Here is a 24507-nt window from a genome sequence, read left to right as displayed (position 1 = left end):
TATATACGTTATTAATATTAACATTGTTTTGAGCGAAAAATATTTGATCTAGATTTGGCATTACCTTTGAACTAAAAATTGTTCAAGTATATTATTTAACTTTAACATAGTAAACTATAAAAAGCCCGGGTGGCGGAATTGGTAGACGCGCTAGCTTCAGGTGCTAGTAACTTTTTAAGTTGTGGAAGTTCAAGTCTTCTCTCGGGCACTCTTAGCTTCCATATTGCTTGTTGAATTAATTAATGCTATAATATAACATATTAGGTAATATTTATGCTATGTATGATGAAAAAAATAAGTTAGCCCACAGAAAGAAGGTACGAACTTATTCAAAACGCTTAGTTACTACACTATCTACTATCTCTTTCATTGGATACATAGCGGCATTGGTCTTGAATATTTCTGTCTTAAGTCTGTATTTTAGTATTGCCGGCACTATATTAAGTGCACTTTCGTTTGCTTTAAATATATGGTCATTAAAGGATTATTTTCTACAGAAGCAACTTGGTGTAGCAGGACAAAAAAAACTAACAAAGATCTGTCTTGATATTACATCTAACGTTTCGTTTTTAATAGGAGGAATTGCATCTATATTGCCTCTCGAATCTTCTATCATTCCTTTTGTTTCTACTGCTTTTTTCATTCTAGGCTGTGTTATTATGGCAGCCAATATCGTTCAGACTATGATCAGTAAACCACAGATAGAAGAAAATAATAACGTCAAAGGTGGTCATCCAGTAATTCTGAGGCAGTTAGAACTTAATTACTAAATATTAACAAATTAACTTATGTTGACTTATACAGGAATATTAGCTATATAATTCCACTGAAGGAAGCCATTCAAAAGAGTTCGACGTAATCAGCATTGAAAAAGTATAAGTGAATTTAAAGCTTAGTGGTAAATAGGGGACTGAGTATCCTCATTTCAACATCAATTACCTGAATAGTTGCTCAAGCCATCAAAATAAAAATTTTTATTCAGTAATTTGTGTATAAAGGGTACTATTTTACTAGTAGTGAAATAAATCAGAATGAAGTCTATTTTATTAACGAGGCCTTTATTGGACTCGTTCAATACAAGAAATATATTGAGAAAGTATGGATACAAAGTTTTTATAGAACCAGTATTCACAATAAAGTACTTAAATCCTGACATATCTGCATACGAATTTGACGTTGTGATATCTACAAGTAAAAACAGTGTAAAGGCTTTTAGTCAAATATGCAAAGTGGATGGCTTTCCGATTATTACGGTTGGTAATTCAACCATGCAGGCTGCAAAAAATTTGGGGTTTTCTGATATAATCTCAGCAGACAGCAATGTTGATGGTCTGATATCATTCATAAAAGCTCATTATTCAAATGCAATAAAGTTCTTATATATAAGGGGGCAAGAAGTATCATGTGATCTAAAAAAGAGATTATCTGAAGAAGATTTTAACGTAAGAGAAGTTGTACTCTATAAAACAATTATTAAAAGGAGTCTAACTAATAGGTGTAAAAATTTGCTGTTGGATGGTAAAATTGATGGTGTTGCTTTTTTTTCCTCACAGACAGCAAGGGTATTTTGTTCATTAGTTCTAAAAAGTGGGCTATCTCCTGTGATGAATAATGCAGTTGCATATACCATGAGTAAAAACATTGCTGATAGTTTAAAGTTAATCAAGTGGAAAAAAATTATAACATCGAGGTTGCCTACTAGGGAGAGTTTAATTGATATAATTAATAAGGATTGTTGATGCTAAAGATTGCAACTTGGAATGTAAACTCCATACGTAAAAGAATTAACCAACTTTGTAGTTTTATAGTTGATAGTCAGATAGATATAGTTTTGCTGCAAGAGATAAAATGTACGGAAGAGCAATTTCCTTATGCAGAGATAGAGAAGCTGGGATATGAATATGCTATCTATGGACAAGTTGCAAGAAATGGCGTTTGTGTTTTATCTAAATATCCGATACTGGAAAAATTAAAAATTGACATTGTAGAAGGTCATCAAGAAGCACGTTATATAGAATGTGTGATAAAACACACTAATCAGAAGGTAAGGGTAGGAAGTGTATACGTGCCAAACGGCCAAAGCCTAGACTCTCAAGCATTTGAATATAAACTCAAGTTTTTTGATAATCTATATGAAAGGATGAGCACTTTGTTGAATAGTGAAGAGTTAACTATTATAGCTGGCGATTATAATGTTGCACTGGATGAAATTGATGTTTTTGATTCAAATTTATTGAATGGCCAAGTGTGCTTTCATATAAAAGAACATGAGAAGTTAAGAACAATCTTGAATCTTGGGTTTAAAGACGCGTTTAGAATATCCCACCCCAATTTGCAACAATTTACTTGGTGGCATTATCAAGGCAATTCACTCAGAAACAATCAAGGAATGCGAATAGATTATATGCTACTATCGCCACAAGCTGTAGATAAATTGGAAACATGCTACATAGATGATAGATTGCGTAAGCTAGAAAACCCATCTGATCATACTCCTGTTGTATGCGTTATAGCAGATCTCTTACGTAAATCACTTTATTGGCAAACTTAGGTAATCTTACTTGGTTGCCGCACTGTGTTTTGAGCTAGCCGATCTACAGCAACTTGTTCAAGCACAGTAGACTGCTTACTCTTTTGAGTAAGTTGCTCCTCAGCTGTTACAGCAGGTTGATTACTCTGCTCAGTTTCATTAACTTCGGATCCTAAAATTTTACTAATACCATCAAGAATTTTTCCATTCAATTTTGCTCTCTTTTCTGTATCATCTTTATCTTGTGAGCTAGGGTCATACAAAGTACCTTTTTTGTTATTTGAAAAAAGACCTTTTACCGCCTTATATTCAGCAGCAGCAAGACCAAAAACAGCAAATCCTATTACTATAACATGAGGGATGGTAAAAAGACCAAGTGCTGACACTGGACCGCTTAAGCCGCCTAATAATATTACAGTAGTGAGAACAATAATAGGAAATAAAGATTTACGTAAGAACGTTGTTACCATCTCTTCATCACTGAGCGGTGGCTCATCCTTCTCTTTTTTATCTTTACTTAAGAATGGTATTTTTTCTTTCATCCCATTCATAAAAGAGCTAAAAAAGTTTTTAGGATTTACCTTTATTCCAAACAGCCACCCGGGAAGCTTTATGAATGAATCTTTAGCTTCTGTACCCCGTATATCAGCTACACACTTAGCTACTGCTTTTTCTATTTTACCATTCTTTAAATTCTCTTCATTAGCTAAATTTTCTTCTCTAATTTTTTCAAATACGGAAAGTAAAAGCTGACAAAAGTTTTCTTCACTTAGTAACTTTATATCTTCTTGATTAATATTATTGAATATACCTTCATGATTTTTTGATATAAAAGTAAAAATTTTCTTTTCATTTCCATTCTGTAATCGCTTTAATTGTTTGTTTAATGACTCCAGACCACGATGTAATTTTTGTTTTTCTTTATCTGAAAGTTCTTCTTTCAATTTCTGTTTCTTCTTTTCTATTTCCTGTTTCGTTTGCTTTTCTAGATTTTCTGGATTTTTTAAAGTATCTAGGAAAGCACGATAGATTGCCTGATATTCCTCTTTTTCAAAAATTTTCTCATCTTTGTTAGTTACCTGATTTGAAGGTTCCAAATTCTTTGTTTGTGGAGTTAATATTTTTGTCATAACTGAGTTACTCACATTTACTATACTTTAATTGTAGCATATTTTTCATATTAATTCAAATAATCTATACTCTTAGAATCCGCCATGTCTAAGTCATAATTAAGAGCCCAGTTGTCGCCAACTTTTATTTCTGCTTCAAGTGGTACAGAAATTTCTATTGCATTTTCCATTATATCTTTCATAAGTTCTGCCGTTTCTTGTACCTTTTCGTCCTCTACTTCAACCAGTAGTTCATCGTGAACTTGGAGGATTATTTTGCCTATTTTCAATTGATCAAAAAGCTGAATCATCGCACGTTTTATTATATCAGCAGCGGTTCCTTGCAGTGGTGCGTTTATTGCTGCCCTTTCTGCAAATTGTCTTACATAAGGAATTGTATTGTTTATATCTCTTACAAAGCATCTTCTGCCAAATAAAGTTTCTACATAACCATGCAATCTTGCGATAGACACTGCTTTTTCCATATAGGCCTTTATTTCTGGGTAACAGGAAAAATAGTAATTAATGTATTCAGCAGCCTCTGCAATGGTAATTCCAAGCCGTTTTGCAAGGCCAAACGGACTAATGCCATATATAATTCCAAAATTAATGGATTTTGCTTTGCGTCTTAATTGCTCATCTATTTCTTGCACTCCAAAAACTTGCCTAGCAGTGATATCGTGAATATCTTGTCCGTTCGCAAAAGCTTCTTTAAATGCTGCAACGTTTGCAACGTGTGCCAGGAGTCTTAACTCTATTTGTGAATAGTCGGCAGAAATTATCTTGTATCCTTTTGGTGCAATAAACGCTTGTCTGATAAGATTTCCCTCTTCGCTTCTGATAGGAATATTCTGTAAATTAGGATTGCTGGAGCTCAGCCTTCCAGTTGCAGTTGCAGTCGTTGAAAAGTTTGTGTGTATCCTACCATCAATGGGATCAACTTGCTTTATTAGCGCATCAGTGTAGGTGCCTTTTAATTTACTTAAATGTCGCCAACTTAAAATTTTACCTGCAATTTCTACCCCTTCTTCTTCGAGTGCCTCTAGAACTTCATAATTGGTGCTATACGATCCAGACTTTGACTTCTTCTTTTTACTTAGCCCCATTTTATTAAATAAAATATCACTTAATTGTTTTGGTGACGCAATATTAAATCTTTCCTCTGCTAAGTTATATATCTCATCTTCAAGCACGGCAATTACCTGCTGAAATTTATCGGACAGCTCCTGTAATTTTTGTATGTCCAGTAGTATTCCATTTTTCTCCATATCAAATATTACTTTCATAAGTGGCTTATCGAAGCGCTCGTAAATTGTGAACAATTTTTCCTGAAATAACCTCTGCTTTAGCTTTTCATGAATTGCTATTAAAGTTTTTGCCGAGAAAATTTCTGCATTTTCACTCAAATTATGCGCAACTATGTTTGGAATACTGTGATCATGCTTTCCTGTATCCAAGCTATACGACATTATCATCAAATCATCAACTGAATCTAGCATCTTCTCCACTGCAGGAAAGATTTTCCTCATCTCTTTAATGTTATGTATTATTTTAAGCACCCCATTTGAGAGTAAAGTTAAGTTAATTATAACGAGTGCATTTTGTATGCTGTCTTGCTCTATATAAAAAATATTACTTTCGCTATAAGATAGACTTAATACATTGTTTTCAAGGTGGTAATGAATTGCAATTTTGCCTTCATATCTACAATGCTCCAAAAATTTCTCTAACTCTTCACTACTATATTCTATTTTCTCTTTTGTGCTAGACCCATTATAGGAAAAAAGCTTTTCCATTTTACCTATTAAGGAATTGAATTCATACTTCTTTAAAAAGGATAATAATTTCTCCATATTTGGAGAATGGACTTCATATTTTGCAATATCATGTTGAAGGTCTACTTTTTCGCATAGTGATAAAAGTTCTCTTGAAATTAGTGCTTTTTCCTTATGTTCGGTAAGAATATTACGAATTCTCGTTTGCTCGATGTCATCAATGTTCTCTATAATATTATTCAATGAATCAAATTCATCTAGTAATTTAGCTGCAGTCTTTGGCCCTATTCCTGGGACGCCTGGAATGTTATCAGACGCATCTCCAGTTAGAGAAAATAAATCAAGAAGCTTGTGTGAATTTATACCAAATTTTTCTATCACTTGTTTTTCATCTATGTATATATTTTTGATAGGATCAAATATTAGAATGTTGTAATTCAAAAGTTGAAATAAGTCTTTATCTGATGAAACGACTACCACTTTAAAGTTTTGGTGGTTGGCGTATTTTGCAGCTAGTGTTGCGATTATGTCATCTGCTTCATAACCTTCAATTTCTTCATAGCTGAGGTTAAAAGCTTCTACCGCTTCCCTCAGTATGGTGAACTGTGAAATTAGATCCTCAGGAGACGTTACTCTGTTTGCTTTGTATTCAGGATATAAATTGTGCCTAAAATTCTTTTTTCCTGCATCAAGTGCTATAGTTAAGTAGTCCGAATGGGCAATGTACTTAAGAACCATATTCAGAAAGCCATATACACCACCTATTGGCATTCCTGTTGTGGTAATTAAGTGAGGTAGTACATAGTAAGCTCTGAAAAGAAAACCATAGCCATCGATGATTGTGAAAGTTTTTTCTTTCATTGTAGATATTTATGCGTGCTTTTGATGGTCCACTATTTAGCTGCGAAAATCAAGTTTTTGTTTTTCTGCTTTTGAGCATTGTAAGAGATTTTACCGAAAATAGCATTCATGCATGGTTATACCAATTCCCATTAGACTTCTTGCATAATCATATAACATTGGGAATAGAAATAAAAAACTTACTTGACAAACTCCGCCAGCCCCCTTATTGTAGTATTAAGGGTATTTATGACTCAAAACTTGTTTTTGACCTGCAGGCTCAATGACAAAATTCAGTAAAAAACTCAGAGTATTTATTGGCGGATTACATAAAATTATAGCGGCTGCATGTCTTTTTTATTTTTTCTACATTCAGCCAAATCGCGCTTATTTTAAGCGTTAGCACATTATTACAGCGCCACTTACAGTAATATAGAGTCAAAACTCGCACCACGGGGTTTCTTTTGCCTTTTTTTTCGTTTGGTAAATTTCTTAATATTTGTGGCTAAACGACAACCGTCATCCTGCTACTTGTTAGCGGCTAAGAGATACCGCGAATGAATCGCGGTATGACGGCTCGCGGTGGAATGACGGTTAAGCAATTCGTCATCCCGCTACGTGTTAGCGGGATCTCTTGTTAGCGGCTAAGAGATACCGCGGCGGGATGACGGTCTGCGGCAGTATGACGGTTCGCGGTGGCATGACGAAACTTCGTCATTCTGCTACTTGTTAGCGGGATCTATGCTGGGAGATACCGCGAATGAATCGCGGTATGACGGTTCGTGACGGTATAACGGTTTGCGGCGGTATGACGGTTAAGCAATTCGTCATCCCGCTACGTGTTAGCGGGATCTATGCTGGGAGATACCGCGAATGAATCGCGGTATGACGGTTCGTGACGGTATAACGGTTCGCGGCGGTATGACGGTTAAGTAATTCGTCATTCCGCTATGTGTTAGCGACTAAGAGATACCGCGGCAGTATGACGTAGGGAACCCTCTCTTGGGTTAGCTATAAAACTAATCAGCATCTTGTTTAGCACATACAAATTAAGTTTTTCAATATAGTGCTAAACCTTGACATGCTATAGCTACTTCTTTCAATTTAGTGAGGGGTTTTGACAGTACACATGCTATTTTACCAGCTCTCAACTCAAGTGCCACAGAAGTTACAACCGTTTTAAGTATCACAGAAGTTACAATCGTTGCATTTATATTCTGTGCTTTAACATTTACTCTACTTTCTATTGGAAGCTTTACCACCCCTACATCATTACGTACAGCAGTATGATTTATTTCATTTTCAGTTCCACTACTATTCTGCAACAAGATATCCCTATTAACTTTTATTTCAACATTTTTGTCACTACTACCATTGTTAAAATTTAATCCCTCATCTCTTCTACTTTGTCTTTTTTGTCTTTTTTCTTTTAATTTTAATTCAGTTTCTCTTTTATCAAGGGTAGGAAATGGAATGTGAGTTTTTTCCTGACCGTCTTGATTTATAGCTTTTGTTATATTGAAAACTTCGTTGCTTTGACATGATATTGTATCAGTAAGTGGTGTGCAGATTTTTTCTTCACCATCTTGATATTTTATGGTTATTATTGCGTTAAGAATGTTTTTCAGAATATCGTTTTCTCTAGCTATGTCTAAAATTTTTTGAATAACTTTGCGATCATGTAATGCGGCAAGTACTTTATCAGTTACTTCTTGACTATTTTGATGTTTTATAGTTATTGTTGCGTTAAGAATATCTTCCAGAATACTGTTCTCCTTAGAGATTTTTAAAATTTCTTCAATAGCTATACTATCTTTACGTAGTATAGCATAAGCAAGTGGTGTGTAAGTCACTTCCCGGTCTAGATATTTCATAGTTGTTGTTGTGTTAAGAATATCTTTCAGAATACTGTTCTCTTTAGCTGCTACTAGAATTTCTTTAATAGCTTTGCTATCCCTCCAGAACATAGCATGAGCAAGTGGTGTGTAAGTCACTTCCCGGCTACCTGGATATTTTATAGTTGCTGTTGTGTTAAGAATATCTTTCAGAATACCTTTCTCCTTAGAGACTTTTAAAATTTCTTCAATAGCTATACTATCTCCACATAGTATAGCATAAGCAAGTGGTGTAACAGTTGCTCTCCGACCATCTGAATATTTCATAGTTGTTGTTGCGTTAAGAATATCTTTCAGAATATCGTTTTCTTTAGAGACTTTTAAAATTTCTTCAATAGCTTTACTATTTTTACATAATATGGCATAAGTAAGTGGTGTGTAAATTAATGAATTATCATTAATTATTTTTGCACTAAGCACACTCTTTAAAAGGTTGCTCAATTCGGCTTGTCGCAAAATATCCTTTACAGCTTGACTATTCTCGCAAAATATAGCATGAGTAAGTAGTGTAAAAGTTGATTCTTTACCCCGATGTTTGCTTACTTCCATAGTAAGAATCCTTTGTTTTTTCTCTTTAGATATTTTTTCTAGTTTTTCAGCAATGCTACTTTTTTTGCCTTTTATTTTTGATGCTAATTTTAAAATACTTTTTTCATCTTTCTCTTTCAATTTCGAATCATTCACCTGATAAGTCGTTTTTTTTCTCAAGATCTTTTTTATTGTACTCAACATAACATTTACTCTCTTCGTGGTTATAATGTTTGCTTTTATGAATCAGTTGTGTTGATAATGTATTAATTGCATAGTTCAGACATTGTTTTATAAAGTAAAATTTTAGTAGACCACCTTACAAGAACGTTTCTTGCTAATTCTGAATCAGAAAAAAAGACGCAGTAAAGTCATTTGTAAGGGAAGAACGAAACTTGTAGCTAACGTGAATCAGATTTACCGACAATTTGAAAAATGACAAATTCGTCATCCCACTGTTTGTTAGCAGGATCTATGCTAAGAGATACCGCGGCGGTATGACGTAGGATTGCTGTCATTCCAGTCTGGAATCCAGCCTTTCTGCAATCTCATCGAAAACGTTGTAACCACTTTCTATGCTAGTTTGCTTGTAAGCAACCTGGATTCCAGACTGGAATGACACCGTTATAAAGGAACCAGTGTCAGCTATTTGAGTGACACAGTTTTTGCTTGAACCCGTAACGTTCGTACATTTTGCTAAAAGTTCAAATATCAACATCATGCACGTTGAGTGCGTTGCTATTAATAAAATCACGGCGTGGTTCAACTATATCACCCATTAGTATTGAAAATATGGAATCAGCTTCTTCACAATCTTTTATTTCAACCTTCAATAAAGTTCTAGCCTCAGGATTTAACGTAGTATCCCATAGCTGATCAGCATTCATTTCACCAAGACCTTTAAATCTCTGCAGAGTTAAACCCTTTTTACCATAGTCCATTATTATTTTTGCAAGCGTACTTGGAGAAATGATTCTTATTTCAGTTTCTTGTGACTTTAAAAATGAATCACCATTAAATAAATTACTTATACCATCAAGCAAACTTAATATGTTTTGCATATCTTTGCCTTCAAGCATACTAAGTGCAAATATATATTTGTCTGCCAATCCTTGAAATAATTTAGAGATGTGAATTTCTTTTTCTTCATCTTTTATTTCTACTTCCCAAGTATATTCGCTGTACATTAACTTCAAATATTTTAATATTTCATTAGCAGATAACAGTGCATTCTTTTTGCTTAAAATTAGCAATGACTCTAAGAGATTTTGTGGTATTTCTCTATCATAATTTTTGCTAATATTAGAAATGCTAACGCATTTATTCAAAATAAGGCGCAAGTTGTTAAATTCTGTAGCTGTACCACTTAGTGTTAATCTTTTAACTGCTGAGTTTATTATATACTCTTCAAAAGTTTCGTCATCTTTAATATAAGTGTCTTTAGCATTCTTTGTAACTTTATAGAGGGGTGGCTGTGCTATGTATAAGTAGCCTTTCTCAATAACTTCACGCATGTGTCTAAAAAAGAAAGTTAGAATCAAAGTTCTGATATGTGAACCATCAACATCTGCGTCTGTCATGATGATAATTTTATGATATCTAGCTTTTTCAATATCGAAGTGTTCACTCCCTATTCCAGCACCAATTGCAGTAATTAAAGAGCCTATTTCTGCGGATGAAAAAATACGATCTAAACTTACACGTTCTACGTTTAGAATTTTTCCTCTTAAGGCAAGCACTGCCTGTGTTTTACGATTACGCCCCTGCTTTGCAGTACCACCTGCTGAATTACCCTCTACTATAAATAATTCCGATAACTCAGGGGCTTTTTCCTGGCAATCAGCAAGCTTTCCTGGCAGAGTTGCAATATCAATATTGTTTTTGCTTTTAACTAACTCTCGTGCTTTTCTTGCAGCTTCTCTTCCTTTTGCTGATCTGATTGCTCTTTCTACTATACTTGTTGCCAGTTTGGGATCAGTTTCAAGGATTGTGCTCAATTTATCAGAAACTATGCTCTCCACAACTGTACGCGCTTCAGAACTAACTAGTTTATCTTTTGTTTGTGAAGAAAACTTAGGATCAGGCATCTTGAGAGATAAAACACAAGTTAAACCTTCTCTAACATCCTCTCCAGTTAAATTTACTTTTGCTTTCTTTAAAAACCCTTCATTAGTTGCATAGTTATTGATACATCTAGTTAGTGCAGATCTAAATCCTGCCAAATGCGTACCACCATCTCGTTGCCTTATATTATTCGTGAAGCATAACATATGTTCATAGTAGGAATCATTCCATTCCATCGATATTTCCAAGCTGATGCCAAGATCTTCTGCATCTCCTTTCATACTGGCAATTTTAGTTACATGTGTCTTATTCTTATCTAAGTACCACACAAAATTCGCTGTACCAAAATTGTCTTTAGATTGATTGCTCTGATTGAAATGAGATTCTGTATATGGCTCATTGCGCAGATCACGTAAAGTAATGTTGATATTTGAATTTAAAAATGCTAATTCTCTTATACGATTTTCAAGCGTTGAGTAACTGAAATCAATGCCATTAAAAGTCTCTGTTGATGGCATGAACGTGACTTTAGTTCCTCTTTTGTTTGTATTTTCGTTGACTACCTTTAAAGGTTCAATAGACTCACCATCTTCAAAACGCATAAAGTGTTCTTTCTTATTGCGCCAAATAGTTAATTCCAACCAGCTTGATAATGCATTCACAACTGAGATTCCAACACCATGTAATCCCCCAGAAACTTTATAGGTATTACTGTCAAATTTACCACCAGCATGGAGTTGAGTCATTATTACCTCTGCTGCTGATATTCCTTCTTCTTCATGAAGGTCAGTTGGAATGCCACGACCATTATCAGTTACAGATACTGAACCATCTTTATTTATGCTAACTTCAATTTTATCACAATATCCAGCTAAAGATTCATCTATTGCGTTATCAACAACCTCATATACCATGTGGTGCAAGCCAGATCCATCGTCAGTGTCACCAATGTACATACCTGGACGTTTCCTTACAGCATCAAGACCCCTTAAAATTTTTATTGCATCGGCATTATAACTATTTTCCATTAGATTGCTTCATTTATACACGTTAATTGATGTTACATTCAGATATACTAGTTAGCAACATTTTTAAACTGATAACCCATGTTAAAAGCACAACTTTACGAATGTTTATTTTTGAAGACAGCAAATAGTGTCATTCCAACGCGTCTTCCCGGTGGAGATTAAATTATAATGCTCATGCAGTTGCATGCTCGACTAATTAACAGAAAAATCTATAATTCAGTTTACGTATTTTCTTATCTCAGCCAAAATCTTATCAGATTGACTTTCGTCTGAATTTAAATCAGCTGCAAAGTGTGTAACATATTTTCCTCCATGGCCAATAAGATATATTATCGAAGAATGGTTGATTTCTTCTTCTCCGTCTACTTTGCTTGCATATACTTTATATTTCGCAACTACTTCGTCTATTTTTTCTCTTTCACCAGTTAACATTTGTATTCTATGGTCAAATTGCTGCTGAAATTCTTTAAGTCTTTCCGTGCTATCGCGCTCAGGATCAACTGTGATGAAGAATGTTTGTAGCTTGTTGTTAGTTTTCTCATCTAACTTTGCAAGTGTTTCTGAAATTATCCCAAGGTTCATAGGACAAATTCTTTTACATGAGGAAAATCCAAAGAAAATCATCATGTATTTATCTTTAAAATCACTACTGCGCAGGATCTGTCCGTCCTGATTAATTAAAGAAAAATCTCCGCCTATCTTAACTTCCGCGTTGTGAATCGCTGCTGGGGCAAATATGCCTTTTTTAGTGAAATAACAATAACCTAAAAAAACAACTGCTAATGCTGCTAGCACATTAGATAACAATCTTATAAACCTTACCATTAGAATGCTCTCAGTAAAATCAAATTGTATCTTTATTGGTTAACCTATTCAATATATTTATCCCAAAGTGTATTGTTAATTTTGTCTAACAGTTTCTTATGTTCATCAATTTCTTCACTATTTGGTGAATGTTCTCTGGGAGTTAGATTACGCACTTTATGCTGAACGAATGTAGAGTTACTGTCCTGATTGCATTCATTATCAAACAGAAAGGTTTGTAACCCTCCTGTAAGTTCAACATATACCTTTGCAAGCAATTGAGCATCAACTAGTGCTCCGTGCAATTCTCTATTCTCTAGCGATATATCAAAACGCTTACATAATGCATTCAAAGAAGCAGGTGATCCTACGAATTTTTTCCTCGCAAGAGGTAATGTATCTAGCACTCTATCTGAGGAAATTAACCTAGTATTCAGCTTGCTTAACTCCATATTAAGGAACTTAACGTCAAATTCAGCGTTGTGAATTATCAAAATATCGTTAGATATGAAGTCAAGGAATTCAAGTGCAACATCTGAAAATAATGGTTTATCTTCTAAAAATTCTTCACTAATGCCGTGAATCTTAAACGAGTGATAAGGTATATCTCTTTCTGGGTTAAGGTACCGATGGAACACTTTACCTGTTGGAATGCGGTTAATTAATTCCACACACCCTATTTCAATAATTCGATGACCAGATTCAATGTCAAGACCTGTCGTTTCAGTGTCAAGTACTATTTCGCGTAGCTTGCTTTCCATGATTAACTCTAAATAAAACTAATTTTACTTATTATTTGTCTTATCATCATTTGTCTTTTTATAGTTAATAGAAACAAGCAACCAGCTTGGGTCTGATGAATTAACATTTTTTTTGAATTGCCATACATCCCCAACTTTATTAATGGTGGATGTACTACCTGATATGATATCCCCTTCATTGTTCTTAACAAAGTTAATTTGCTCTGAAAGGAAATATACTGCAATAAACACTGTGTTTTTTACTAGCTTTATTTCTAAAATCTTTTGTGAAACGATAGAAACAATTATAGACTCGTGCACCTCTTTACGATGCTTAATCTTCTCTACGAAGTTGTTGTATAAATCTTTATCCAAGAGAGATTTTAACTGGAACAGATTTCCTTGATTGAAATATTTTATTATTAATTCAAAAGCTATGCTTGAACCTTCTATAAAGTGGGAAATAGAAAAATCTTTGTTTTTTTTTAATATTTGTTCATAAGTAACTTTTATTGAATTTTCATCATTGCTATCAATGTAACCCTCAATGTTTTCTACTACATCTTCTTTACTTCGGCTTACATCCAATACACTAGTTAGCTTTTTTAGATTGAGATTGGCTGACCTTCCTAAAGAATTATACAAACGTGAAAAAATGAACGCCGCTAATAAAGTATATATTACAAGCTCTATCATAGTAACTCAACTCCTTGGCATATAAAGTATCCGAACATTATTAATTATTAATGAAAATATGTTTTTCATATCAACTTATAATCAGGTTTGCTATTCGTTTGTAAATGAATATATTATATAAGAAAGTATTAAATATCTCAACTTAATTAAAGGAGACATAAGAAATGCCACAACAAAAAATGAGAATTCACGGTCAATATGTTAAAGATCTATCGTTTGAGAATCCGAATTCGCCATTCCTTTCTTCAAATAAAGCTCCCGATATCAATGTAATGGTTAATATCAATTCAGCGAAATTAGAAGGAATGGAAAACAAAGAAAGAGTAAATGAAGAAAAGCCTTTTCATGAAATTACCTTGCATATAGAAGCCAAAGCAACGGTAAAAGACGAGAACATGAACGATAGCGTTGCTTTCATTTGCGAGGTAAAGTATTGTGGCATTTTTTCAATAAAAAATTTTAAAGAGTTGAGTGAGGAAGAGATAAGACAAGCTTTGTTTATTGGCGGACCTACTTTTCTTTTCCCTTTTGCAAGAGAAATAATTGCAAGAGTTACAAGTAGTGGTGGATTTCCCCCACTAATGCTAGATCCTATAGATTTTGAAACTATGTACGAGCAGCAAAGTCAACAAAAAAGAAGTAACGGTAGTAATTCCAATTTTAACTAATATAGTGTAATATATAGCTGAAAATAGCTGTGCTACTGAGGTACCAAAGGAGGAAGTATCTGAAATGAAGCAGAATATGCGTAATAATTTTGAATGTGATCTATATATTCAGTTGTCATCCAGGTGCAAATTATTCTTGTCATCCCAGTGCGTGACACTGGGATCTAGTTCACAACTGTACGAACGTTGCAATGTGACACGATGTTGCATAATAAATGATGTCATTCCAGTGCGTGACACTGGAATCCAGTTCTTATTATACAGCTATCTGGTGTACTTATTTAAAATTAAGTTTTCTGGATCTCAGTGCCAAAGCACTGGGATGACACCCTTCCTGGCGGAGATTATTCTCAAATCACAATGTTCGTACAGTTGTGGATCCAGTTTCGTTGTTCAATTTCATCAAAAGTGTTGTATAGCGTGCTTATTTGCAATCAAATTTTCTGGATCCCAGTGTCTGGGCACTGGGATGACATTGGTAGTTATGCTTACTCTACTGCAACACGGGACGTTCGTACAGTTGTGTGTCACGCGCTGGAATGACATCATTAGTTGATTTTTCACTTAAAAATGGTTATGCAGGATGAATAATTCTTTAAACGCAAAAACGACTTTAAACATTGACGGGAAGTCATACAACTATTTTAGCCTAAGTAGTGCTAGTGAATTTTTAGGAATAGATGTAACTAAATTGCCCTGCTCACTTAAGGTTCTGCTTGAAAATTTATTGCGCAATGAAGATGGAGTAAACGTAAAGCTGGATGATATAAAAATACTAGCAAGTTGCGTTAATAAACACGCTAATCATGAAATTAGCTACAAGCCAGCAAGGGTGTTGATGCAAGATTTTACAGGGGTTCCTGCTGTCGTCGATTTAGCTTCTATGCGGAGTTATGTCAAGAAAAATGGAGGCGATCCAAGCAGCATAAATCCGTCTGTGCCCGTTGATCTTGTGATCGACCATTCTGTTCAAGTAGATAGTTATGGAAGTGTTTCCGCATTCAGTAAGAATGTTGAGCTAGAAGTAAAAAGAAATTTGGAGAGATATCAATTCTTAAAGTGGGGAGAATCATCCTTCACAAATTTTAGAGTAGTACCGCCAGGTACTGGAATTTGCCACCAAGTGAATCTTGAGTGTTTAGCGCAAGTTGTATGTAATAAGGATGGGGTTTTGTATCCTGATACTTTGGTTGGTACGGATAGCCATACTACGATGATTAACGGGTTATCAGTCCTTGGTTGGGGTGTTGGAGGCATAGAAGCTGAGTCTGTGATGCTTGGTCAACCAATTAGTATGGTGATTCCAGAAGTAGTTGGATTTAAATTGATTGGCAGACTGCCGGAAGGAGTAACTGCGACTGATTTAGTGCTGACAGTTACCAATATCCTAAGAACAAAGGGTGTTGTTGGTAAGTTTGTAGAATTTTATGGTGATGGTTTAGATTATTTATCTTTGGCAGATAGGGCAACTATAGCAAACATGGCCCCAGAGTATGGCGCAACTTGTGGATTTTTTCCAATTGATCAGAAAACGCTAGATTATTTAAGCTTAACCGGAAGGCCAGAAAAGCTAGTTGAGGCTTATGCGAAAGAGCAAGGATTGTGGCGTGGCAATAATGAGTTAGCATTTTTTGACACACTAGAGCTTGATTTATCAAGCGTGAAGCCAGTAATGGCTGGTCCCAAAAGACCACAAGATAAGGTTTTTCTTTCACAAGTGGCAGAGTCTTTTTCTAAATCATTTTCAGTTAACGAATCAAAGGAAAGTGATAAGCTTCAAGATGGAAGTGTAGTTATTGCAGCAATAACAAGCTGCACTAACACCTCAAATCCAAGTGTAATGATTGCTGCAGGTCTTGTAGCTCGTAATGCAATTAAACTTGGATTAAAATCAAAGCCTTGGGTTAAAACTTCTCTTGCTCCAGGGTCACAAGTTGTAACAGAATATTTAGAAAAGTCTGGATTGCAGGTAGATCTAAATGCTTTGGGTTTTAATCTAGTTGGATATGGTTGCACAACTTGCATTGGGAATTCTGGTCCACTTAATAAAGATATAGAAGATGGCATTAAAAACCAAAATTTAACTGTTGCTGCAGTTTTATCTGGTAATCGTAACTTTGAAGGAAGAATTCATCCGTTAGTCAAAGCTAATTACTTGGCATCTCCGCCGCTTGTTGTTGTTTATGCACTTGCAGGCACTGTACGAATTGACCTGACAAAAGATCCTATATGCAAAGATAAGAATGGAAGTGACGTATACCTCAAGGATATATGGCCAACAAACAATGAAATCGAAGATTGTGTTAAAAATGTGGTAACACGTGAGATGTTTATACAAAAGTATAAGGATGTTTTTTCTGGTGATAAACATTGGCAAAAGATAAAGTGTGAAAAAAGTGAAATCTATAATTGGGATGCAAACAGCACTTACATACAAGATCCGCCCTATTTTGATAATTTATCACCTAAAAATAATAAAATCGATATAAAAGGTGCACAAATATTGGCAATGTTTGGCGATAGCGTAACCACTGATCACATTTCCCCTGCTGGAAATATTGCCTCAAGTAGTCCTGCAGGTATATATTTAAAAAATCTTGGAATTGAGCCACAGGACTTTAATTCGTATGGGTCTCGTCGTGGTAACCACAATGTAATGATGCGTGGGACTTTTGCTAACATTAGAATAAAAAATGAAATGGTAAGCATCGAAGGCGGCTATACAAAATATATTCCTTCTAAAGAAACTATGTCGATTTTTGATGCAGCAATGCGCTACAAAGAAAGTAATGTTCCTCTCATCATTGTGGCAGGAAAGGAGTATGGCACAGGTTCAAGTAGAGATTGGGCAGCAAAAGGTACTTTATTGTTGGGGATTAAAGTTGTAATTGCAGAAAGCTTTGAGCGTATACATAGGTCTAACTTAGTCGGTATGGGTGTTCTTCCACTTATATTCCAAAATGGAATAACCAGAAAGATATTTGATGGTAGTGAGATAATAAGCATAAAAGGTGAAATAGTGCCAAGTGGAAATTTAGAATGTATCATCAAAAGAAAGGATAGTTCTGAACAATCAATTCAACTCAAATGCTGTGTACAAACTGCAACTGAGGTTAAATACTTGATGGATGGTGGAGTATTGAGCTACATACTTTTCTTGACTTAGTAAAGTTAAGTAAGTACTAGACTTCTTTTAGCCAGCCCTAGCCTTTTATAAATAATAATTTATTCTACGCGAAGTTATGATATAATTTTACCTTACATATAGTAAAGGTGTTTTATAGATAATTATGATTACCTCTATACAAGAACCTAACGAATTGAGAAAACGTTTACAAGGATTTTATCGTACTGATGAAAAGGGTTATATACGTTATCTTGTAGAAAAAGCAGAGCTTTCAGCTGATTCAAAAAGTAGAATTTATAATATTGCAAAACAAGTTATTGAAAAAATCAAACACAATAAATTAAGTATTGTAGATTCCTTTATGCAGCAATACTCGCTTTCCAATGATGAAGGAATAGCATTGATGTGCCTTGCTGAATCGCTACTTAGAATACCAGATGATTATACAATAGACGAAATAATCAAAGATAAAATTGCCAATCAGGAATGGAATAAATATTTAGGGCACTCTTCTTCGTTGTTTGTCAATGCTTCCACATGGAGCTTGATGATAGGTAGCAGTATATTGAGAGATAATGAAGGCGATTCGAAGTTCTATTACGCAATTTCTAAGTTACTTAAGAATTTAGGAGAACCAATCATTCGCAAAGCAGTAAAACAAGCAATGTCTATGCTTGGTAATCATTTTGTTATTGGAGAAACCATAGAAGAAGCTTTAAGGTATGCAAAACTAGATGACAATAGCAAGTTTTTATACTCTTTTGATATGCTTGGCGAAGCTGCTCACACAGCTGAAGATGCAGAAGAGTATTTTAATTCATACATGTACTCAATAAAGGCTATAGGTGAATCCACTGAAATAAATGATTGTTTTAAATCGCATGGAATTTCAATCAAATTGTCTGCGTTACATCCACGTTATGAATTTGGTCAACTCGATAATATAGCTGAAGAGTTGAGAGCTAAACTGCTAGAGCTTTGTCATGAAGCAAAAAAATACAACATTTCATTATGCATAGATGCAGAAGAAACAGAAAGGCTTGAAATGTCCTTAATCTTGTTTGAACAATTACGGCTTGATGAATCACTTTCTGAGTGGGAAGGGCTTGGCTTGGCTGTACAATCATATCAAAAACGTGCTTTGTCTGTTCTTGACTTTGTAGAGGATGTTGCTATTCGATCAAATCATAAAATTATGGTCAGACTTGTAAAAGGTGCATATTGGGATTCAGAAATCAAGCGTACGCAAGAATTGGGATTAAATGATTACTCAGTATTTACAAGAAAAAGCTATACTGACGTATCTTACCTCGCGTGCGCACAGAAACTTTTGAGTAAACCAAACAGCTTTTACCCATGCTTTGGAACTCATAACGCCTATACTTTTGCTTCTATCATGGAGCTTGCTGATAAAAATCATCCTGGATTTGAATTTCAACGTTTACATGGCATGGCAAAAGACTTATATGATTATGCAATGTCAGAGCTTGCAACAAATGTTAGCTGTCGTGTCTACGCACCAGTTGGTAAACATAGTGACTTGTTGCCTTATCTTATAAGACGCCTTCTTGAAAATGGAGCTAATAGTTCGTTTGTTAATCAAATAAATGATTCTAACATTAAAATTGATGAGTTAATTTCAGATCCACTGGAAAAAGCTATAAGTTTCAATTATGAATCTCATCCAGGCATTCCATTACCACAAGATATTTTGGGACCAGAAAGAAAAAATTCTTTGGGAATGGATATTAGTGACTCGGTGATAGTCTCACAATTTGCAGATGATATAAAGAGCTTTAGTGAAAAAAAATGGCAAGTTGGGCCAATAATTGACGGACAGTCACTTTTTGATGATGCCAAATTTACTGAAGTGGTGAATCCTGCACATTTAGAAAATGTAATTGGAGAAGTGTCAAATACAACAAGTGTTCAAGCTTTAAACGCTCTTGAAATAGCACATAATGCTTTTACTGAATGGCAGAATGTTTCAGCAGAAAAGCGCGCTAAATGCCTTGAAAAAGCTGCAGATTTGCTTGAAGAAAGGATGAAAGAGTTGATTTACATTCTGATCGTAGAAGCAGGAAAAATTTTATCTGATGCAATAGCGGAAGTAAGAGAGGCAGTGGATTTCTTACGTTACTACGCAACGATAGCAAAAAATGAACTGAGCGACTGGAAAAAATTGCCAGGTCCAACAGGTGAAGATAACTTCATCTTTTTTGAAGGTAGGGGAGTTTTCCTGTGTATATCACCGTGGAATTTTCCACTTGCTATCTTCATTGGGCAGGTTTCAGCTGCACTTGCATCAGGTAATGCAGTGCTGGCAAAACCGGCAGAGCAAACGCCGATTATTGCCTACGAAGCTGTTAAGATACTACATGAAGCTGGGATACCAAAAAATGTGTTACACCTCATTCCTGGGAATGGTAGATATTTAGGCAAAATATTAGTTCCAGACAATAGAATTGCTGGAGTAGCTTTTACTGGCTCAACACAAACTGCTCAAATAATTAATAAAATGCTTGCAGATAGGGATGGGCCTATTGTGCCGCTTATTGCTGAAACAGGAGGGCTCAATGCTATGATTGTTGATAGCTCCGCTCTCTTAGAGCAAGTGACTACAGATGTTGTACTTTCTGCGTTTCGCAGTGCCGGCCAACGCTGTTCTGCACTTAGAGTGCTGTTTATTCAAGAGGACATAGCAGAGAAGCAGATAAAAATGATATGTGGTGCAGTGCAGGAGCTAAAGATTGGTGATCCAATGCACTTAAGTACCGATATTGGGCCAATAATTGACAAAACGTCTTTCGATGTGCTGATCGAACATACGCAAAAAATGTCAGAGGACGAAGATTCAAATCTGTTATTTAAAGTACCCATGGATACAAATTCTCATAATGGTTATTTCTTTTCTCCATATATTTATGAGATACAAAAAATTTCGCAATTAAAGCAAGAAGTATTTGGGCCTATTTTGCATATCATACGTTTTAACAAGTCACAATTAAATGAAGTTATAAGTGATATAAACAATACAGGATATGGGCTTACATTTTCTTTGCAGAGCCGTATACAAAATCAGATCGATTTAATAAGCAAAAAAATATCAGTTGGAAATGTCTACATCAACCGTAACCAGATAGGTGCAGCAGTTGGGATACAACCATTTGGTGGTAGAGGACTATCTGGCACTGGGCCAAAAGCTGGTGGTCCTCATTATTTACAGCGTTTTTCTACAGAAAAAGTTGTAAGTGTTAACACTACAGCATTCGGTGGTAACACCACACTTATGTGTTTGGATTAATTTGCGGGCCATAATTTTTCTCCTATCTTACCTACACCGTCATACCGCCGCGGTATCTCATCCGCTAACAAAGCGGAATGACGAGCTTATCGTCACGCTGCCACGAACCGTCATACCGCCGCGGTATCTCTTAGCCGCTAACAAGCAGCGGGATGACGAATTGCTTAACCGTCATACCGCCACGAACCGTCGTTCCGCCGCGAACCGTCATTCCGCCGCAGACCGTCATACCGTGATTTATTCACGGTATCTCATCCGCTAACAAGAGATCCCGCTGCGGGATGACGAATTGCTTAACCGTCATTCCGCCGCAGACCGTCATACCGCGATTCATTCGCGGTATCTCATCCGCTAACACGTAGCGGGATACTTGACCTTTACAGGGATGACGGTTGTCGTTTAGCTATAAATGTTTAAGAAATTTACCAAACGAAAAAAAAGGCAAAAGAAGCCCTGGTCATTGTCTATTTTCAGTATTTGGCGTTTTTTAAATCTTAAACACTGCAATTTAGCTGCTTTTAAACGTAACTCACCTTAGTTTAAATGTTTAAGAAATTTACTAAGCAGAAAAAAAGGCAAAAGAAACCCCGCGTTAGCTAGTTGTCACTCTCTAATCCTGCAAATTGGCGTACTATACTGTCTTAAACGACTTATAAGCGCGTTTCAGCTTATATAGGTAAAAACCCAGAAATGTTGTGAAGACATAAGGTGCACATAGTGCAAAAAATTAAAAACAAGACGCCAACTACGTTGTTTTCTTGCTGTTTAATCTGCACAGATGAAGATAACTGAATACCTTCACTATCATGATAAGAGGGCTGGCGGAGTTTGTCAAGTAAGTTTTATGGCCTAGCATCACACGCTGGAATGACACCTGATCTCACATTCATTCTACTGCAACGCAGAAAATTCGTACAATTGTGCATGATGTAGGGTTTCTGGCTACATTTTCCTATTAAACTCACCTTTCCTCTATGTAACAGATTTCGTATTAAATTTTAAATCTAATGCGCCTAGATATACAAGCATTCCTAGCAAAACCATAGGTATAGAAAGCAACTGCCCCATAGTTAAATCAAGCCACAAATAGCCAATTTGATAGTCTGGTTCGCGAAAAAACTCAACGAAAAAACGTGCTATTCCATACCACATAACTGCAATACCAGTTAACGCACCGTGATACAGTCTTATTCTAGTCAAGAAAAACAGTGAATTTGCAACTGCAAAAAGTAGCAGGCCTTCAAAAAGTGCCTCATAAAGCTGGCTTGGATGACGCAGCAAATTATCACCACTTTCTGGAAATACCATACCCCATGGCATAGTTGTAACTCTGCCAAATAACTCTCCGTTTATAAAATTTCCTATGCGACCTAAAAATAAACCTATGGGAACTCCGCAAGAAACTAGGTCCAGTGCATAAAATATAGGAATGTTACGTCTTTTACACGAAATTATTACTGCAAACAAAACTCCTATAGTACCACCATGAAATGACATTCCCCCTTCCCAGGTCTTCAATATCTCAATAGGGTTGCTTATATAAAGAACTGGATCATATATCAATACGTAGCCAAGTCTACCTCCAAGGATAATGCCTACAATAGTGGCTGTTAATAACGAATCATAAAAATTCTTAGTAAATATTTTTTGGTCGTCTAGCTTGTGTAAATACCAATATGCAAACACTATACCCAAAACGTAAGCTAAGGAATACCAATATATAGAAACAGGACCGATGCTGAAAATTACTGGATTTAAAGACATATTTTGCTATAAATTATTCTTAGACAATCTACTTTTTTCACGATCCCATTCTCTCTGTTTTATGGTTGCTCTCTTATCGTAGAGTTTTTTTCCTTTTACAATGGCAATTTTAGTTTTTGCAAATCCTTTATCATTAAAATAGATCGAAAGCGGCACAACAGTTATCCCAGCGGTTTTGATTTGACCAATTAGTTTGTTTATCTCTTGTTTATGTAAAAGTAGTTTACGTTCCCTTTTTGGTTTATGATTTTTTCGGTTTGCAGCTTTATATTCTGCAATATGCATATTGTGCAGCCATATTTCGCTATTCTTTTCGATAACGTAGGCGTCGGAAATATTCACTTTTCTTTCTCTTAGCGATTTAACTTCACTGCTTAATAAGACCATACCCGCTTCAAATTCCTCTAAGATGAAATATTCAAACCTTGCTTTCCTATTTTCTGCAATAACTTCCATATCTAAAGATCTTTAAGCTTCAATATATTACAGAGTTTTTAACTCAATTCATAACAAAACAATTATTACTATAAATGCTAGGAGTCATGTAGTTAGAAAAGTTTCAATCTTTCTGCAGGTGCAACCTGTTCTGCGCTTTCTACTTCCATTTCAGCTCTAGGTTCAAAATTTGCTTCACTTCTTAATAAAAAGGTTGCTATATCTCTGTAGCCCCATTTAGCAGCATAAAAAGAAGGAGCAAATCCATGGTTGTCATGTGCATTAACATACGCTCCGTTTACAACTAGAATTTCTACCACATCTTTGAAACTATTTACAGCAGCATAATGTAAAGGAGTACATCCATTGTTATCCCGTGCATTAACATTTGCTCCGCTTTCAATTAGAGCCACTACTATATTTTTGCAGCCACATCCAGCAGCAAAATGCAATAATGTGGCTTTTAGATTGTAGTCTATAGTGAATATATGATTTACGTCAAATCTTCTACTCTTCCACCTTCGTAAATCATTTTCTTCTAACTTGGTTTTTATTCTTTCAGTTATACTATTCTCGTTTAAATCTGAAAGATCATTTATTTCTGCGAGCATTTTTATAAAATCGTCAAATATCATAACTTCTCCACTTCATTAAAATAACCTGGTTATTATACTCCTTGATATAAAAGTCAAGAACCTTTTATTATTATCTTTCCTTAAAAAATCATTTAAGTTATACTGCAAACCATGAACCTTAGGCAAAAAATCAAGTTTTTTTCTCTATCATTTTTAATTTTATTTTCTCTATGGACTGTATTGTCTGGTTACTTTGAGCCATTTTTTATTTTTTGTGGAGTGTTTTCCTCTATATTCACATTATTTATCTTTAGAAGGTTGATAAACGCTGAAAGAGCTCTTAGCCAGATTTTAAATGGTACGAGTAGACTGTCGTTTTATAAGTTAGTAAGTTATATACCATGGTTAATGTACCAAGTCATTTTATCAAGTGTTTATGTAACAAAAAAGGTGCTACGACTCAAATCTAAGCTTGAGCCAATCATTATCCTAAGAAAATGCAAAGGGCATAATGATGAAAGCATTGCGTTATTTGCCAATTCGGTTACAATCACTCCTGGAACTTTAACTATCAATGTTGAAAGTAAGCAGAAAACATATTTCTCTACCATGTATCTGATAGATA

The 24507-nt window shown here is 35.2% G+C and overlaps 7 protein-coding genes across 7 annotated transcripts; 2 read left to right on the top strand and 5 right to left on the bottom strand.

Moving 5' to 3' along the window:
• Positions 1–659: 659 nt before the first annotated feature.
• Positions 660–2551, top strand: LOC105558037 (DNA-(apurinic or apyrimidinic site) lyase-like). The gene is made up of 2 exons (XM_012005524.1): positions 660–737; positions 1748–2551. Exons 1-2 carry the CDS (start codon positions 660–662, stop codon positions 2549–2551), a joined length of 882 nt encoding a protein of 293 aa, XP_011860914.1.
• Positions 2552–3710: 1159 nt separating this feature from the next.
• Positions 3711–6185, bottom strand: LOC105558036 (DNA polymerase nu-like). Its single transcript, XM_012005523.1, has one exon. The coding sequence runs from the start codon at positions 6183–6185 to the stop codon at positions 3711–3713; it is 2475 nt and encodes an 824-aa protein (XP_011860913.1).
• Positions 6186–9191: 3006 nt separating this feature from the next.
• On the bottom strand, positions 9192–11697 carry LOC105558035 (DNA gyrase subunit B, chloroplastic/mitochondrial-like). Its single transcript, XM_012005521.1, has 3 exons — positions 10041–11697; positions 9432–9788; positions 9192–9373 (listed from the first exon to the last, which is right to left on the bottom strand). The coding sequence occupies exons 1-3, from the start codon at positions 11695–11697 to the stop codon at positions 9192–9194; spliced, it is 2196 nt and encodes a 731-aa protein (XP_011860911.1).
• A 288-nt stretch (positions 11698–11985) lies between these two features.
• Positions 11986–12594, bottom strand: LOC105558034 (protein SCO2, mitochondrial-like). The gene has a single exon (XM_012005520.1). The coding sequence runs from the start codon at positions 12592–12594 to the stop codon at positions 11986–11988; it is 609 nt and encodes a 202-aa protein (XP_011860910.1).
• A 44-nt stretch (positions 12595–12638) lies between these two features.
• Positions 12639–13334, bottom strand: LOC105558033 (exonuclease DPD1, chloroplastic/mitochondrial-like). Its single transcript, XM_012005519.1, has one exon. It carries the CDS (start codon positions 13332–13334, stop codon positions 12639–12641), a length of 696 nt encoding a protein of 231 aa, XP_011860909.1.
• Positions 13335–15260: 1926 nt separating this feature from the next.
• LOC105558031 (aconitate hydratase, cytoplasmic-like) lies at positions 15261–17843 on the top strand. Its single transcript, XM_012005518.1, has one exon. The coding sequence runs from the start codon at positions 15261–15263 to the stop codon at positions 17841–17843; it is 2583 nt and encodes an 860-aa protein (XP_011860908.1).
• A 5577-nt stretch (positions 17844–23420) lies between these two features.
• Positions 23421–23918, bottom strand: LOC105558030 (protein phosphatase 1 regulatory subunit 12A-like). Its single transcript, XM_012005517.1, has one exon. The coding sequence runs from the start codon at positions 23916–23918 to the stop codon at positions 23421–23423; it is 498 nt and encodes a 165-aa protein (XP_011860907.1).
• Between the last annotated feature and the right edge of the window lie 589 nt (positions 23919–24507).

Source organism: Vollenhovia emeryi, unplaced genomic scaffold, assembly GCF_000949405.1.
Source record: "Vollenhovia emeryi isolate VEMERY1.0 unplaced genomic scaffold, V.emery_V1.0 DF939388.1, whole genome shotgun sequence".
Classification (NCBI taxonomy): Eukaryota; Metazoa; Arthropoda; class Insecta; order Hymenoptera; family Formicidae; genus Vollenhovia; species Vollenhovia emeryi.
This window is presented reverse-complemented; position numbering and strand designations above follow the sequence as displayed.

Bases quoted from the DNA above. Each gene is read 5' to 3' on its own strand.
- LOC105558037 (XM_012005524.1), top strand. From the start codon at position 660: ATGGCAGCCAATATCGTTCAGACTATGATCAGTAAACCACAGATAGAA. The intron at 738-1,747 runs GTAATTCTGAGG...TTGATGCTAAAG, and splicing joins ACGTCAAAGGTGGTCATCCA to ATTGCAACTTGGAATGTAAA.
- LOC105558036 (XM_012005523.1), bottom strand. From the start codon at position 6,185: ATGCCAATAGGTGGTGTATATGGCTTTCTGAATATGGTTCTTAAGTAC.
- LOC105558035 (XM_012005521.1), bottom strand. From the start codon at position 11,697: ATGTACATTGGTGACACTGACGATGGATCTGGCTTGCACCACATGGTA. The intron at 9,789-10,040 runs GTACAGCTACAG...AATTATTTCAAG, and splicing joins TAAAAGATTAACACTAAGTG to GATTGGCAGACAAATATATA. The intron at 9,374-9,431 runs GTGATTTTATTA...TTGAACTTTTAG, and splicing joins TGATATAGTTGAACCACGCC to CAAAATGTACGAACGTTACG.
- LOC105558034 (XM_012005520.1), bottom strand. From the start codon at position 12,594: ATGGTAAGGTTTATAAGATTGTTATCTAATGTGCTAGCAGCATTAGCA.
- LOC105558033 (XM_012005519.1), bottom strand. From the start codon at position 13,334: ATGGAAAGCAAGCTACGCGAAATAGTACTTGACACTGAAACGACAGGT.
- LOC105558031 (XM_012005518.1), top strand. From the start codon at position 15,261: ATGAATAATTCTTTAAACGCAAAAACGACTTTAAACATTGACGGGAAG.
- LOC105558030 (XM_012005517.1), bottom strand. From the start codon at position 23,918: ATGCTCGCAGAAATAAATGATCTTTCAGATTTAAACGAGAATAGTATA.